The sequence below is a fragment of the Silene latifolia genome, chromosome 8 (assembly GCF_048544455.1).
Source record: "Silene latifolia isolate original U9 population chromosome 8, ASM4854445v1, whole genome shotgun sequence".
NCBI lineage: Eukaryota > Viridiplantae > Streptophyta > Magnoliopsida > Caryophyllales > Caryophyllaceae > Silene > Silene latifolia.
The window spans coordinates 43,227,180-43,244,155 of NC_133533.1; the positions used below are offsets into that span (position 1 = coordinate 43,227,180).

A 16,976-nucleotide genomic window follows, 5' to 3' on the forward strand; every position below is an offset into this window, starting at 1 on the left:
TGGTTTACTTTCGTACTCACAAGAGCTCAAGAGGATTGGCTCTTCCCACTTCTTATCTTCTATATCAAAGGTCACTCCTTCAAATTTGCATTTATGGACAATGTTGAAGGATTGGGGGGGGGGGGGGTAGCCACTCGGGTTTCCTTCATTTGGGCAATTTGATTTGCCAACTCCTCACCATGGATAACAATATTTTGAAGAACATTGTCTCTATTCTGGCTCTCCTCTAGAACTTGTTTGAAGAAGTTTTATTGATCTCCCATCAATTGGAGAATCATACTTTGAATGTCAATTTCATGCTCATTTTTATTTGTTGTAGGTGGGTATGAAAGTGGTTGTATTGTGGATATTGGATGTGGTGATTTTGGTGGGGAAATTTGGGGTAGTAGTTAGGATTTTCGTTGTATGAGTACTAAGGTAGGTTCGTATTGACTTGCTTTTCAAACTCCCCATACCCATAGTCATACTCAAAATATCCACCACATACTCCATATGTCAAGTCTTGGGACGTCATAGCTAAGACAAGGAAACAATTACAAGCATGGAAACTACATCAAAATGGCGCCGTTGCCGGGGACGGTGCCATTTTGATGGAGCGTGTCGTTGTACGCTCAATCAAACACATTTATATTTCTCAACAAACAACTAGATAGTGGTTAAGTCGAGGTTGATCCACAAGACGGTGTGCTTTGGGTTCTAAGTCTATCTATCTCAATTTATGCTAGTGTCACAATTGATTTAGGTTTGTAGTTGTGTTCTAAACTAATGAAAGCAATAAAGTAAAACAAGCAATAACTTAAAAGATATAAACAATTAATAAAGATACTAGGATGTCATGGTATCACAGGAGAATCATGGTAAGATAGCATAAATGAGTTATATAGATTCAAGTAATTTATTATTATTGGATTTTAAGTTAATTCATGTCAAATGATTCATAAGAAGATTTGGGTCCCGGAGCCAAGTCATTTGTGACTGTACAACACCTACAAGTCGACTTAATTCTTCCTATTAAACAACATCCATGATAAACCAAATCCTAGGAAAACTTACGTCTCGTAGCCGAGTCAATTAAGACTTTACAACACCTACAAGTCGACTTGGGTTATCCCTATGCAACTCTATGCAAGGTCTAACAAGGCTTGAGTTGGTTTATATCTTACAAGCCTTGTTAAAAAGTTAAGAGATGGGTAAAAAATGCAAGGTTTCATAGTCTAGCATTTCATCAAACATGATATGTGCATAAGTTGAAGAATAATAAGCAAGCATTCATATGAACTCATTAAGCATAAATCTATCCCATGATTAACTCCCCTAATCCCCCACTAATCCTAATTAAGTAACTACTCACTTATTACCATGGGAAACATGTAATCAATGGTGTCAATCATCAACAAGTATAAACATGATAAGAGAGTGAGAAAATAAACAATAAAGAGTAAAGAGTAAAGGAATTGTACCAACTTAAGGAAAATCCAAATATAAAGCAAAGAATAATAGAAGAGAACTTGACTGATTGATGAAGAGTTGTCAATTCTCCAATAATAACCCAATAATCTTGAATTACCCAATAATAATAAACTTGAACCATGATTAAGGAGAGATTAATATGTAATTTTGTGGAATGATTGAGATTAATCTATTCTAATCTACTCCTAATCTAATCTAAGAGAGGTTTTTATCTAGCTAAGGAAACTTAATTCCTTGATTATTACAAATGGAGTATATATAGTAGTACATCATTAGGTTAGGCAAGGGTAGATTAGTAAATAACAATGCTTAAGTATTGATTAGGGAATTGCAAGTCCCGGGGGGAAATGAGCGGATCCTGGGGAAGACGCTCGGATCCTGACGCTGCAAGCCGCTCGTTCTGGGCACAAGACTCCCGGATCGTGCTCTGAGACGCCCGGATCATGCTCGAACCGCTCAAATCCATGGACAGAGTAGCCCTATTCTTGACTGTCTAATAATCCGCTCGTCCGGATCCTGACACGCTCGTCTTGAGTCTGGCATGCTCGTCATGAGTCTCAGGACGCGCGGATCCCGGGGCAGCTTGTCTATTTGAGCTCGGAATGTAAAACGGACGTCATTTCCTCATTCGGACTCCTATTGGAGTGATTCAAAAGCCTAGACCACTTGATTTTTCGACGTTGTTTCATATAGCATACTTTCAGAACCAAAGGAGCAACTCTTGGTTTCGTTCCGAGTAATTTCTTCTTGTAATAGCTTCCTTCTCGTCATCCTTGCTTTTAAGCCTATGATCCTTCTATATACTCTTTATTCCTACATCCTTGGTCATCATTCTTGACTTCTCTTCATACTAGTATATCCAAGATCGTCAACAAGCTACCAAATATGCATGGGAGACGGGAATTCCGCCTCATTATCTTCTTTCCTACAAGACATATAAAATGCACTAGGAAAGTAAAATAGGTAGGAATTGACGGATAAAATGGCCATGAAATGCTATATTAGTATGAAAAATAGATTCAATTAGGGGACTAAATGTGCGCAATTAAAAGTCACATCAAGGGTTGAGTCGAATTGAACAATATGAGAAACAATGCAAACCGTGACAAACAACGTCGTTATTCGTTTTATTTATGTCCTACCTTGAACATGAGGATATGTAAACGAGAGGGGATATTATCGGCCGATCTAGCGAATCTTAATCCCCGACTCGAGTCAAAGCGGGTGTTCATGGCAGCACTTTAACTCATACTCGGACTAAACTAGTTTCAAAGTTAATTAAACGATATATACAATACAATATGAAAAATACAAAATAGAAGAGCGAAATAAAACGAAATAAAGGAAGGAGTTTTGATGCACCATCAACCTACATGTATCGTTGACACCGTCTTGGGTCATAATCGATCGTAGATCTTGTCTCGAGGGGCCGTCGTCGACGAAGAAACAAACAATTTGAAACACAGTTTGAATGAGTTGCGCAGCGTTTTTCAAACTCGAATTGTGAACTCATTTCTTGATGCAAAATTTGATTGGAAAAGTGATTTGGGATCGTGGTATATGAACTTCTGATTTTTGCAAACAAACAGAAGTAATTTTGGTGATTTGTGGATGAAAAGCGAACGAAAAGGGAGGTTGTCCAGAACAAAGAGCAAACACGAAAAGGGAGCAACTCTAATGCTCGAATCTCGTCCAAGCTCATGTGTGGACCTAGGGTTTTATTTATGGGTGTATGGGAGATTTTTTCGGAGTGTCATGAGGGGTTGTTAATGGGAGTGCTTGAGGGTTTTCGAAATTGGAAGAATGAAGGTATATATAGGAAGAGAGATGGGAAGTGCTCTTAGGGTTACGAATAGAATGCAGCTTGGTTTGGCTTGAAAGAGGGGTAAGTATTGAGCTTGGAGAGCAAGTAAAGAGGTGACTAGGTGGTTCAAGCAACGGGTGCAAGGGCTCGAGCCAAAACAGAGGCTCGATGGTCTGTTTTGATGCTCACGGGTGAGGGAGGTTTGTGTGAGTTTGTGAGAAGTTTAGGGCTTGGTTTATTAACAGGCAAGACACTAAAAGGTAGTACATGGATGGTGGTTAATGGGCACGGGTTTTGTAGGTATTTGGAGCGAGGTTAGTGCTTGATTTGGTTAAACACGTGAAATAGAGGAAGTGGGATGTTTCGGTTTCTGAGTCGTCTTAGACGTGGGTTAGGACGGGTGTTTGGACGTGAGTTCATGGGTATTAGGTCAAGTATGAATGGAGCTTCGGGTCTTGGGTTTGAATCGAGGAAGAAGACGGGTTTTGGTGAAGGAAAAGGCACGGGTTAGTGCTGTCCAAAAAACAGAGCAACACGGGTTTTGGTTGATGTTTGGCTGGGTTTTGATGTGGGCTAAGGATATTCAAACACGTTTTAGGTGGAGGGGAGATTGGGTCGAAATCGTATAGAAAATAGAGCCCAAAATGAGTAGTAAAAGAGCTTAAAATCGAGCTTGAAATCAAGTTGAAAACTTAAAATAAAACCGAGTTAAATATTCTATTTAAAATGATATTTAAATTAAAGTTTAAAAATCGACTTAAAACATTTAACAATAAACGGAAACTGGATTTATTAAATTTTAAATTATTAAAGAGTTTATACGTCGAAAAAGGATTTATTAAATGATTTAAACTTTCAAATTGATTTTTCAAATCATATAACTCATTTTATAAAATAAATTCAAATAAAATGAATTCACTTTATAAAATTATAATTTAAATATCATTTAAATTAATAAAATATTTCATTGACAACTCCCATTCTACGTCGTAAAACGAGCTACAAATAATGACAGTGCCAATTAGTACATACATTTCGTCATATCATCATCGGATGTTTGGCGAGATTTATGTAAATTCAAATATCGACGCATACGGGTATCTACATGCATGCATATGAAACAAATACTAACTCATTCGGTTAGCCATAATTTAACTTTTCAGTTACACTACTCCCCAACGGAATTGCCAAAATGTGGATGCGAGAATTTGTATCCACGGGGTATTGAAAAAGGAATCGCCACCAAGTTTAAGGAAAACTAATAAACCGGTTTAGAGAAAAGTATTCTGTGTGGGTACGTGTTAGGAAGTCCGTTAATAAGACACCTAACTCCGCCCGTCGCTGTGATGGATGTAGGTTTTAACGAGGGTACGTCTTCGAAGGTTTTCAACTCAAAGCAAAAGATTAGATTTTTAATTGAAAAACTAGTTTTGGAGCCCGTGAAAATCACGGGATCGTTAATAATTTATTGTTTTAATCAGCTTAAAGATTATGGATTATGGATTATGATGTTTATTTTCCAACAAATATTTAGGCGTTATTTTAAGTTCTCTTTATTGATTGAATGAATTAGAGTGTTTAGACCGACAAAATAAAATCTCAAAGGTGTTTACGGTAGACAAGTAGAGATATTGTGATAACACAAGGGATGATAATCGTAAATAAAAATATGACAATGTGTATAGGTAGTATAAATGAGGAGGGAAGCCAAAAATTCATCATTTAAGAAAAAAGTGATATGCTAAATTAGTAGAATGTATTAATTATTAATAGGTATAAGATTTGAGGAAACTAAAAAGTTTATTACATTTACATTGTTTTGTTACATCCAAAATTTTCATTTTAGGTACTATTTAATTAAATTGTATAGATTTATTTATAGATGAGTGAATGCAATCAATGTCATGTAACTATAAATTGATAGTCCACGTCACATTAAAATTTTCATGTTACATTTAGTTAAATTTGTCATTTTAAGTACCCCTTTAATTAGATTGTATAGATTATAGATGGGGTTTTAGGGCCGCCGCATGAAACTTCATAGTGAAAAGAGTAACAAATTCAACTAATAAAAAATTGCTTAAGGTAATATTTTTAAATTATGTGAGTATGTATCATCCTCCTGCAATTTAAAAACACAAAAATAATAAAAAAATAAGATTCTAATTAATTCAATATACAATAAAGAAAAAAAGTAAAAAAATATTATAGTATCTATGTAAACTTTACATACCAATTTTTAGAATAAAATGGAAATTTTGATTGTTATATAATGGTGAGGGAAAAGCAAAAGATCATCATTAAATAAAAGTAATAAAGTTAAATAAATAGGGTAAATTGATGACTAAAGTTATGAGAAGGAGATAAAAAGTTTGAATAATTTTTTTTAAATTTATTTTGTATGTTTGAGACTTTATATTTCTTAAATTGTTTTACTAATAAGCATGTGACACATGATAATAAAAAAAATGAATTTTTTTTATGACACATGGCTTAGTGAGATGACTTAGTGAAATATTTAATCTTGCCTTTTTATAATATTGTATTTTACATACCATTTTTGAATAACATGGAAATTATGATTATTGTTATATAATGGTAAGGGAAAAGCAAAAAGATCATCATTAAGAAGATAATAAAGTTAAATAAATAGGTTAAGTTGATAACCAAAGTAATGGGAGAGAGATAAAAGGTTTGCATTAATTTTTTTTATTTTTGTTGTGTTTACAAGTTATATTTTTTAATTTTTTTAAAAAATTTATGAATGAGGTGAAATATAAGGTTTGTTTGTCATGTTGAACTCAAAGCTGGTAAGAATAAAAACTATACATATATGAAAATTAAAGGGTTAAAAAAATAAAAAAAATGGAAAAATAAAACAATAGGCGAAAGTAGTAACTTGCAACATAACATTAAAACGTTCACATCAAAGAAGACATTGAATCATCACTACAAAGCATATCATGACATTGAATCCTATAAAACACAACAAAATAAAGAGGTTAGACTTAATTTACTAATAAAAATGTTAAAAAACCATAAAAAAAATCAATACCAAGATATATACAAAAGATACGTAATTTCACTTAAAGAGATAAATATATATATATATATATATATATATATATATATATATATATATATATATATATATATATATATATATATATATATATATATATATATATATATATATATATAAATGATATAACATTCATTAAGATTAAGAATTCAAGAGTAAGATGAAAGGTTGAAATTAGGTTACGAACTTACAATGAATGAGAGAAGAGGAAAGACAAAAGTGGAGTAAATGCATAATAAAACATCTTGAATGTGTTATTATTATTATTAGAACTTAATTAGACATGAAATATTATAGCATATTAGGAGGTTTTTGAGAGTTGTCACATGTAATTAAATACTACTCAAGTTAGTCTTTTAATGGTATTTTATAGATAATTTAGCTAGTCATTTAACTATATTATATAGATAGAAATATATTTCAACGCGGACATCGACAATCTAAAGGCATTTTGACAAAAAAAATTGAGAAGATGATATTTTGAAAATTGTATATGTGGTTGATTCATATGTGGGTGGAGTAAAAGAACAGAAGATTACTAATCCGATTTTGTTTTTTGTTTTTTTTTTTAAAGAAGGAAAAAAGAGTGGATAAAAAAATAATTTATTGCTAGGTTGCTTTTAATCGATGTTTACGTGACATTTATAATCCTAGGTGGCTTTTAGTCGATGTCTATGTGACATTTAATAGGTCTTTCAAGTAGTCTTTTAATAAAATTTTATAGATTAGAGTGACACGCGGATTAAGACGTGACATTGCAAATGCATACATGGCTTTTACTTATCCTACGTGGCATTGTCTGCGTGGCCTTTTGAGGCTAGCCTTTTAATAAGATTTTATTGATAAAAAGATTGATTTCGCGGTCTTATACCTCTTGCGCAGCGATTTTCAAATCATCGCCATGGGCTCGTTTCTCAACAAATATTTGATCCAAAAGATATTTTGGAATCTTGGGACTCCGAAATTTTGATATTTAGAAACAAACAAAAGTAAAATTGATTTTGAAATGACGGAAAACGACTCGAAACAGGAGCGGCACAAAGCAGGAACTTTAGTAATTATTCCAGCAATTTAACGCTTAAATCCTTACTATAATTCGTGTATGAAGGTTATGAAAGATTTACGGGTTTGTGTAGATGATTTATGATGAATTTGTGAAGGTTTAATGGAGGTTTTGTCGCGGTTTGAGGCGGATTTCGAAGGTGATATGCGGCTCTATTTTTGTGGGTTTTTGGGACTATTTTTCGTGTGTTTCTTGCTCTTTCTCTCTCTTGTTTTTCATGTATGATGTTGTGTGATTTTTGTCCTCCAATGAATGGTTATAGTAGGGTTGTATTTATAGTAGAGCAAAGGCTAGGTTTCTTGGCTAGAAAGACAAACACAATTAGGAAGTTTGTGTGTGAATGCAACTCGGTTTTTGGTAAGGAAATATGGGGAATATTGGAAATCGGTTTGTAAGATATTTGCTGAGCTATAGGATGAAATTTGGTAAGGAATAGGAGATGGCTAACTTAGGGAACAAGTAAAGGAGATGGCTACGTGATGCATGATGATGGCTCGAACCCGAGTGCGGGTTTTCGCCAAAACAGAGCAGGGGTAGAGGCAAGATGCTGGCAGGTTCGAAGAATAAACTTAGGGTCTGGGTGAGGGTGATGACTAGGCTAGGCAGGGACACTGGCTAAGGTTAAGGAGAACGGGGTTTTTTTTAAGGTGTGTTAGAGTCATGGTTTTAGGGGAAGAAAAAAGAAGGGAGTTAGATGTTGATTATGGAGATTCGAACATGGGTTGTATGGGTAAGGTATGGGCTGAAAGTTGCTTCGAGAATTGGACCCAAATCGCTTAAGAAACGAGCTCGAAAACACGCGCAAAAACCGTATATAAAATCGTCGTAAAAATGAACTTTTTCGAACCGATTTAAAACTACGGTTTTAAAATACAACTTAAAACCTTGAAATCAACTTTTAAATTAATTTAAGATTACATTTATAAATTAAAAAAATTTCATTTGTTTTATTTATAATAAAACGCAAATTAACACTTTTAAATTAAAGTTAATGGCGATAAAATCTCAAATTAATAAAATAAACCAATGAAAAACTGATTTATCAATTAAATTAATTTTATTAATAAAACCGACTAAATAAACTCAAACCATACCTACATCGCAAATAAATCCACAAATGAGCGAAGTTTATTGTCAATACACATCGTCCTATCATCATCGGGTGCTTGTTGGGTTTTCTATAAATCCCGATGTCGACAGATACGGGTATGTACATATGCGTAGCTAAGTTATAATCTAGGGTGAACGGGGATCTAGGCTGTTAAAAGGGGATTAATTTGATAAAATTAACGGCAATAGTGAATTTAACTATAAAATAGCAAGAGTAGTCAAATAACAATAGTAACCTGAAGAAGTAGTGAACGTAATAATATTAATAGGGGATATCGTAAACGTAATAATATTAATAGGGGATATCGTGAAAGTAATACTATTAACAACGGAGTAGTGACATAATTTGTTGATAAATTTTACGTCTCATAATAATTTCATGATATATCATAGAATAATAGCAACCACCCATCATCCACCTTCCCCTTGCTACCCGCCCCCTATCGGAAAACACCGACTATAGTTGGCTTTGATTGATGCACTATCGGCAGATAACACACAATCCCCTAAGTGCTTGATCGCTTTGCCTGCAAATGAACTTGCTTGTCGATTAGGTTTTTTTAGAATTCACAATTGAATGATTACATTTGATAGAGGTGTTGGCTGTATGATATTGTATTGGATTGAATGATCAAGAAATGTGTTGTAAATTATTCGAAGTCGCTCATTCACCACAACGAACAACTACTCTCATTGTGATAATAATCCGTAGATCTCAAACAAATTATAACCCCAAATTCAATTTGCTTCAAAAAAATATTTATTTGATTCATTAGTACTATGTGATTAACAAATTAAAGATATGTTTTACCACAAAATTATTGTTTGTGATTGAAGAAATTTGATTAATTTGAGAGGTTGTGCGGTTAGATATCGAGAGAATTAGGTTTAAAGAGATTTTTTACCAAGGGCATACCAAAGTATCGCAGAAAAAGTACCGGAATTAGTAAAAAGTGTACTGCGTGAATAAACTACGATAATATATTATAAACCACTCGTGATTTTAGCCTCACAGGTTGTGTTAACAATTGGAATTTTTTTCCAAAATGGGGGTTAATAACAAACAATTTAACGAAATGGGGCAACTTTGAAACTAATTACCAAAAATGGGTCCACGTAGGCTTGGTTTTAGCGATGCTAGGGTCGGGATTAAGGTCGCTCAGCGGGAGAGCGACTTGAGGCCAAACCGCCGTGCGGCTGAGCGACTTAGCAGGAAAAAAAAAATTACAGGTGGAGGAAGTTGATAGGAATCGAACCCGCAATCTGAATTCATACACTCCACACCCCTAACCATAATGTCCAGCATAATATATTGATTCATTATGGTAATTAAAATACATATTTAATGCTAAGAGTATTTAATAGCTGTTTGGGATTTGAATAATTATTACTAATTATAAAGTTTATGCACTAAACTTTAACATGTTAATTTGTTTGTACTAGTGGTTAGCTTCTATAAGTTAAGTTTTTGTTTTGTTGAAGATTACGGGTTCGATTCCGCTTAACAGCTTTTTTTTTTTTTTTTTTTGCACAGACCCAAGTCGCTGCGGGGGAGGGCGATTTGAGCTGAAATCGCTAACTCCCTAAGCGACTTGCCTTGAAGTAGCATACTAAGGTTTGGGTGGAATTTAAGTGACACTTTGGGTAAGGTCGTTGAGCGGGAGAGCGACTTGAATCCGAGCCTAGCTTCGGTGATGACGTGGACCCATTTTGGGTAAATACTTTCAAACTCAACTCATTTCGTTAATTTGTTTGCGTTTGACCCCATTTTTGAAAAAAATTCTAACAATTGTGTGTAGCTCATGCAGTGCCTAGGGTAACTGGTAAATCTACTTGGTCGGATGTGTTACCACTGTCCGCGAACTGAAGTGTGCTGTTTTGTTTGATTTGTCTTTAATAAAGTAATGCCCTTCGGGATATTTGACCTCAAAAAAAGTATTTGAAATATCTCATATGTGATCCGTCAATGTATAAAGAATAAGCTTTATAATATATGGATTAAAAAAAATCTGATTCAAGATTGAACTAATTCGTATTCCTAAAGACACTTGACCCGATTCATAATAATTGATCTAAAATGACTATATATAGTGTTAAAAAGACAACTATATGGACGAAACTCTTCACATATATAGAAAACGAGATATTTAGTGCTTGAAATTCGGCTATGTTTGCGCCCGGGTCGAGTTAATTCCAAGAGATTTCAGATTTCGGTACGTTTTAAAAGCAATTCAAAGATCAATAATATTTCATCAAATGAGTATTCTAACTTGATTGTTCACAAAAACACATCCAAATTGCCACATTGTATTGCAAGGACCATATTGAATCAAAAATTATAAAGCCCACAACCATGAAATGCGGTGCATTCATATGCAATAACCAAAAAAGTAGCAGTAACAACCAGAAATCGGTTGTGTTATGTTTTCAGCAAAAATAGCCACCAGAAATCAGCAGCAAGCAACAACCAAAAAAGAAGCAGCAACATCAACAAGGCAGCAACAAAGAGCAACTAGAAACCAGCAGCACAACCAAAAGCATAACCAAAAGCAATACTCAGGATAAATAAAGGCGTTCATCATTGTATTGGCCACAAAAAGACAACAAAGAAGCATATGCCACACCGTATGCTCACCCTCAAATCATCATCGGGCTTTAATCAACTACCAACAAACACAACCAGCAGAAACCAGCCATGAATCATCACCAACAGCAAAGAAGCCAGCAACATCAACAATACTCCGGACATACTCATCACCGTATTGCACTGACCATATTAAAGCATAAAATTATAAAGCCCACATCCATGAAATGCGGTGCATTCATATGCCAGAACATAGTAGCCTCACAACCATTTCATGGGGTGCTTAGTAATTACGCTTAATAGTCAAAAATAGCCACATATTCAGCCTTCACAAAGGATCAATGAGCCTCTAATTCATGCCCACGATAACACAGAAGTTTAGTCTGAATAAAGTATAGTCTTCATGCAAACAAAAAGGCGAAAACCGTTTTCATCTTCAAACAAGTGAAAAAAAAAACACTTTCTGAATAAATTAGAGGGTGATTCATGCAAACGAGACGATGAAAATCGTTTTCATCTTCAAACAAGGGAAATAAGACTTTCGACATAATCTCTAACACCCTCGGCTGAAGGTAAAGAGCGAAGGATAAATTTCCCTAGCTTGTTGCTTTCTTCTCCCTGAGGCAGTAATTCATTTAGATCCTCCACTACCTTTAACTGTTTTTGATGGATTACCACCAACTTACCCGTTGTAGAATAATAAACCAAAGCAACATCTCTAAGATTTTTCGAGTCTACTACTTTTTCCCAGGAATTCCAATCATCCTTGTGTTTCAACTTCCAAACACTAATACAATTATGATGGGAGGTCACATGGACTGCAAGACAGCCTTTCAAATTCATCAACACGGCAGGTTCCCTCATATCTGCAAACTTCATCCTTGGTTTTACCGTGTACTCTTCACGAACTAAATTGAACTCGAGTATATGAGTGCCTACATTGGCATAGAGTTTATATACATTGAGAGGCCAGTAAAGACAATCGTCGACCAACACTGGTGCATCAGACTTTATCTTAATCAATGCACCATACCTGTCTATGCTACAAGAAATCCTTTTCCACAATCCACCCTTCCATGAAAAAGTCCAAAAAACACCTTCATGGAGATTGAAAGCGACTATCCTGTAGTCGTCGATGGAAGATATGTAACCAAACCAATTGAACCAGTCTTGGAAACATTCATCGCCAGGCCCAAGAATTTCAACTTGCTGACCCGTAGCTGGGTTTAATACGTAAAATTTCTTGGCACCCAAACACGATGATTCGAAATAAAAGCACAGAAGTCCATTACAGCAGCCAATTACTCTTATCCAGGTAGATTCACCGCGCATTTCAAAGCCAGTCCGAACAAGGTAAAAATTAGAGCTTTCAACCCTGACATCTTTTTGAAGCAGCAAAAATTGGTGGCGAGAGGTAGAGAAGGACAGATGAGACTTTGAGAATTCGGGGGTAGAAATAGTAGAACGCCAATTTTTGCAAACAGATTTGAAGCGGATTAATGGTTTAACCGGGAGTCTTGGTAGGATGTTGTTGAATATCAGGTGATCAGGAAGTGTTGCAAGCCTCTGTCGCTCATCCTCGTCCTCGTTGATACATTCTTCCTCAAGGAGATTTGGGGGGTTCATTGTCACGAGATCTGTATTCTATTAAAACTTACAAGAATAGAATTGAATTAAAAGGGAATCTAAAAATTAGGGTTTATACCTCAAATACGAAAGAGAATAAGGGTGGCACTCACGGTGGTTGTTCGCCGGTGGTGATATAACCAATGAGATAAGGATCAAGTTTTACAAGCAACGAAATGACGACGACTCTAGGTTTCCCTTAATCTCGAACATTGGGATATTTTAGACCCTCGGATTTAAAAGTGACGATTTTTGTTCCAGACTCTAATTAACCTGAAAAGTCTTATCCTAAATTTAGGCCCTGCCCCCTATTAAAACGGTCCTGAATAAGAAAAAAATCAAAAAAAATTATTTGATTGACGGCCCGATTATTATTTTATGTACATTTTTATCATTTTGAAAACGCAACACAGCCGATTTGAAGGTGAAATTTCAGCTCAACTTTAAAATATTTAGACTTGTGGTGCATAGCTTTTTTTTTTTTTTTTTTTTTTGATTAGCTAAGAAAACTAGGTTGATCCTCTAAGGTAGGACCAACTTATCTCATCCTTTCGAATGAGGGAGGTAAGTTGAAGCCACCGGCTATCAAACCACCTCGAAAGAGTTGGACATGAATGTCCAACTGAAGTCAGCAACCTTGTTGGCTTCACGAAAGCAATGTTTAATTATCACTTCATCGAAAAAATTAAGGTCTAACTTCACATTCTTGATAATACTAGAAATTTCCCACTTTAATTTGCTGAAGACTACTCGAATCGAGTTAATAACACATAAGTTATCACCCTCCACAATTAACTTTGAGATTCCTAAGTATTTAGCTGTTAAAATACCTTCTTTTAAAACAAGTGCTTCCGCAACAAGGATACTATTGGATCCACACTTTTTTGCTCCCAACAAAACGACTTTACCATTGTGATCTCTTATAAAATATCCTAAAGCAGCTTTATTACCTTTTATTCTCGATCCGTCAAAATTTAGCTTTAGGAAACCGTTTGTAGGTTTTTCCCACCAAATCTCTTCCTTACTAGAATTGTTTCTAGCTGACTCTTCTACCTCGGGATTGTTGAGATCCTTAAATCTAGTCACATTCCATGTCTTAGTGCTATTATTACATAAAGTAATAAGTTTGCTGATACTTAAATTAACATTATTAAAGATAATATCATTTTTATGGAACCATGCATTCCACCAAATAAAAATAATCTTTATAAAGTCATCTTTTGGAATTAAATCCTTCAGATAATTAAGTTTCGTTAGAAAACTTTGACTTGTAATAGTATCATAATTTGACAAAAACTCGTTGAAACTAATAATGTTCAGGTCTTGGATGACAGACCCAATCAAGGGACATTCGTAAAAGAAATGATCTTTGTTTTCAATAGGATTGTTGCACAGAACACAATGAGGTGGGACATCAATATGACTCTTGAGAAGTCTACTTTTCGTTGGAAGGCTGTCAACACAGGCTTTCCAAAGAAAAAATTTCAATTTAGGAGGAATATTCAATTTCCAAGTCCACTGAAATTCACATTTGACAAGAGCTTGATCGAACAAACCTTGCGCTAACCAAGTTGCTGTTTTGGTAGAGAAATTTCCATCTACGGACAACCCCCAAATAAGGGTATCTGGAATATCATTATGTGGCACTGGAATGTTAGTAATCTGATTAACAATATCGTTATTCACTAAACTGGATAATTTACAAACATCCCATTGCTTGTCTGAGGTTATGAAATCTTTAACCAAAAGATTAAGATCGCGGTTACTATCATCATCAACCATACTGCTTGTAAGTGGGTGTGAAAAAACCCAATTATCAGACCAAAACTTAATGTTGCTACCATTACTTATCTGCCATCTCAGTCCTTTTCTAAATAGAGTCCGAAGACTCATTAGTTTACGTCATTGCCAAGAAGAGGCTGAATTAGGCTATGATCAAAAAGTGACCAATTTCTCAAGTATTTTTTAGATACCACTTTGACCCAAATACTTTCCTTATCCATAAGAATTTTCAATAAAAGTTTCATTTGAAGAGCTTTATTAGCTGCTTCAGAAGATTTAATTCCTAAACCACCAACCGACTTTGGTAAACAAACTTTATGCCAACCAACCAAATTAGGAGAACGCTGGGAAGGATTCTTATTCCAAAGAAAGTCTCTATTAATTTTATCTAATCTATTATGGGTCGATGAAGGGAGGAGGAAGCTTTGCATCTGAAAAGTTCCCTTCGCGGCTAAATTAGCATTGACAAGAACTAGTCTACCTGCTTGAGATAGAGAATTCGCTTTCCATTTCGATAATTGAGTGCAAGAAGATTGAATAATGTTCTCGAAAGTATTTTTAGTCACTCTGCTATCAATTATAGGACATCCTTAATACTTACCCAAATGAGCTTCCTCGTTCATATGGAGAATGCCTCTAAATGATTCGCGAAGAGAACGCTCAATATTTCTAGTGCATTGAAAAGTGGATTTGTCAAAATTAACAAATTGTCCGGAAATCGTGCAAAATTTATCTAAAATAGACTTAATAGTTCTACAACTCTGGTTAGAGACTTTAGCGAAAATGATAGTGTCATCCGCAAAAGTGAGAAACAGAATTTTCTCCACCCCGGATCCAATTCTAACACCAATATCACTAGAGCTAACATCACTATTATTTTGTAGAGATCTTGCTAAAATCTCGGCGCACATAATAAATATGTATGGCGAAAGTGGGTTTCCTTGTCGAATACCTCGAGTGGGTCTAAAAACGTCTCTCGGTGTTCCATTTACTAACACTGAGTAAGAAACAGTGTTTATACATGCAATAATCCATGAAATCCACTTAGCATTAAAACCCATTTGTTTAAAAGTTTTCTCGATAAAATTGCATTCTAGTCTGTCGTATGCTTTCTCCATATCAAGTTTGATTGCAATCCAACCTCTTTTTCCCTTTTTACGTTTAAACGAGTTGAAAATCTCGTGTGCTAAAAGAATATTATCTTGAATGAATCGATTAGGTGTAAAAGCACCTTGAAACGGGTGTATAATCTTATGCAAGACATTTCGAAGACGATTAGCCAAGATTTTTGCAATAATTTTATAAATTGTTGAACAAAGACTAATCGGGCGAAAATGGTTTGCTGTTTGAGGATTTTCAATTTTAGGAATCAATGCTATGAAAGTATGATTTATTTCTTTTAGTAATTTCTCAGAATGAAAAAATGCTAAAACTGCATTAGTGACAGAATTTCCTACAAGATCCCAGTATTTTTGAAAAAATTCTACAGGAAATCCATCGGGACCTGGACATTTATCAGCGGCTAAACTAAACACAGTTTGTTTAACCTCTTCCCTACTAATATTACCTGTAAGAAATCAGTTATCTCCGTCCTTTATGTTGATTGAATGAGGGTTTGATCAATAAAATAACCGTCCTTTATCGATTGTTAAATTTCATGTATTGTTATACATCCTAAATATCTACCCCATTGTATGCAATTGTCTCCGTCATTTCAACGATTATTTATTTTGGGTGCTGATTTTCGAAGTACACAATTTACTCATCGCAGTATCTTGTTGACAATTATCCCACTTTCATTTCCCGGCCGCCCGATTATTAAGTCGCCTGCGGTGGAGTTATACTGGAGAGTTTAAGTAGGGATGAAGCTTATTTAATTGTAATGCATGGACATTACTACATTGAAAAATATTCCTAATTGATGTATTACGTACGACATTATTACGGTGAGTGCTATTTCATTTTGTAGTAACTGCCTCCGTCTAATGGCATGAACATCTTTGTCCTATTTCTCGCCGGCAACGCCTGTCTATGTCGTTGACGATACTCAAGTACACCATTTCATATCATTCCACACTAGTTAAGCCTTAATTAATTTTAACATAAACCCTAATTAGAAAAGTTAAAAAGTTATTATAAAAAAATAGTCAATTTAATTATTAATAATGGATTAATGAGTTACTGTTATGTACTTGAATAATCATTCATAATTGATGAATTAGAAGAAGTTTGAATGAGGTTAAAGATTCAACAATAAAAAGAAAGTAGAGAGAATTAGTGTAATACTACGGATTTTATAGGCTGGTACTCGACCGAGTATGGCCTACTTGGCCGTGTAGTCTGTTTGGTTACTGCGAGGAACACTCGGCCGAGTATAATGAATACTCGACCGAGTAGAGGATACTCGGCCGAGTATACTCTGTACTCGACCGAGTATCCGGTCTGGCGAGTAATA

General features: G+C 34.9%; 1 protein-coding gene across 4 annotated transcripts; it reads right to left on the minus strand.

The window, feature by feature from the left end:
• Nucleotides 1-11,529: 11,529 nt before the first annotated feature.
• On the minus strand, nucleotides 11,530-13,116 carry LOC141596776 (F-box/kelch-repeat protein At3g23880-like). 4 transcript variants are annotated; one of them, XM_074417026.1, is made up of 2 exons: nucleotides 12,853-13,116; nucleotides 11,530-12,750 (listed from the first exon to the last, which is right to left on the minus strand). In XM_074417026.1, exon 2 carries the CDS (start codon nucleotides 12,737-12,739, stop codon nucleotides 11,633-11,635), a length of 1,107 nt encoding a protein of 368 aa, XP_074273127.1. In that variant the 5' UTR covers nucleotides 12,740-12,750; nucleotides 12,853-13,116; the 3' UTR covers nucleotides 11,530-11,632. The 4 variants fall into 4 exon arrangements, with proteins under 4 accessions (XP_074273127.1, XP_074273125.1, XP_074273126.1 ...); XM_074417024.1 differs by having other exon boundaries at nucleotides 11,530-12,766; XM_074417025.1 differs by having other exon boundaries at nucleotides 12,819-13,116.
• Nucleotides 13,117-16,976: the final 3,860 nt, after the last annotated feature.

What these genes read in the sequence shown, in the direction of transcription:
- LOC141596776 (XM_074417026.1), bottom strand. Translation starts at nt 12,739, where the DNA reads ATGAACCCCCCAAATCTCCTTGAGGAAGAATGTATCAACGAGGACGAG.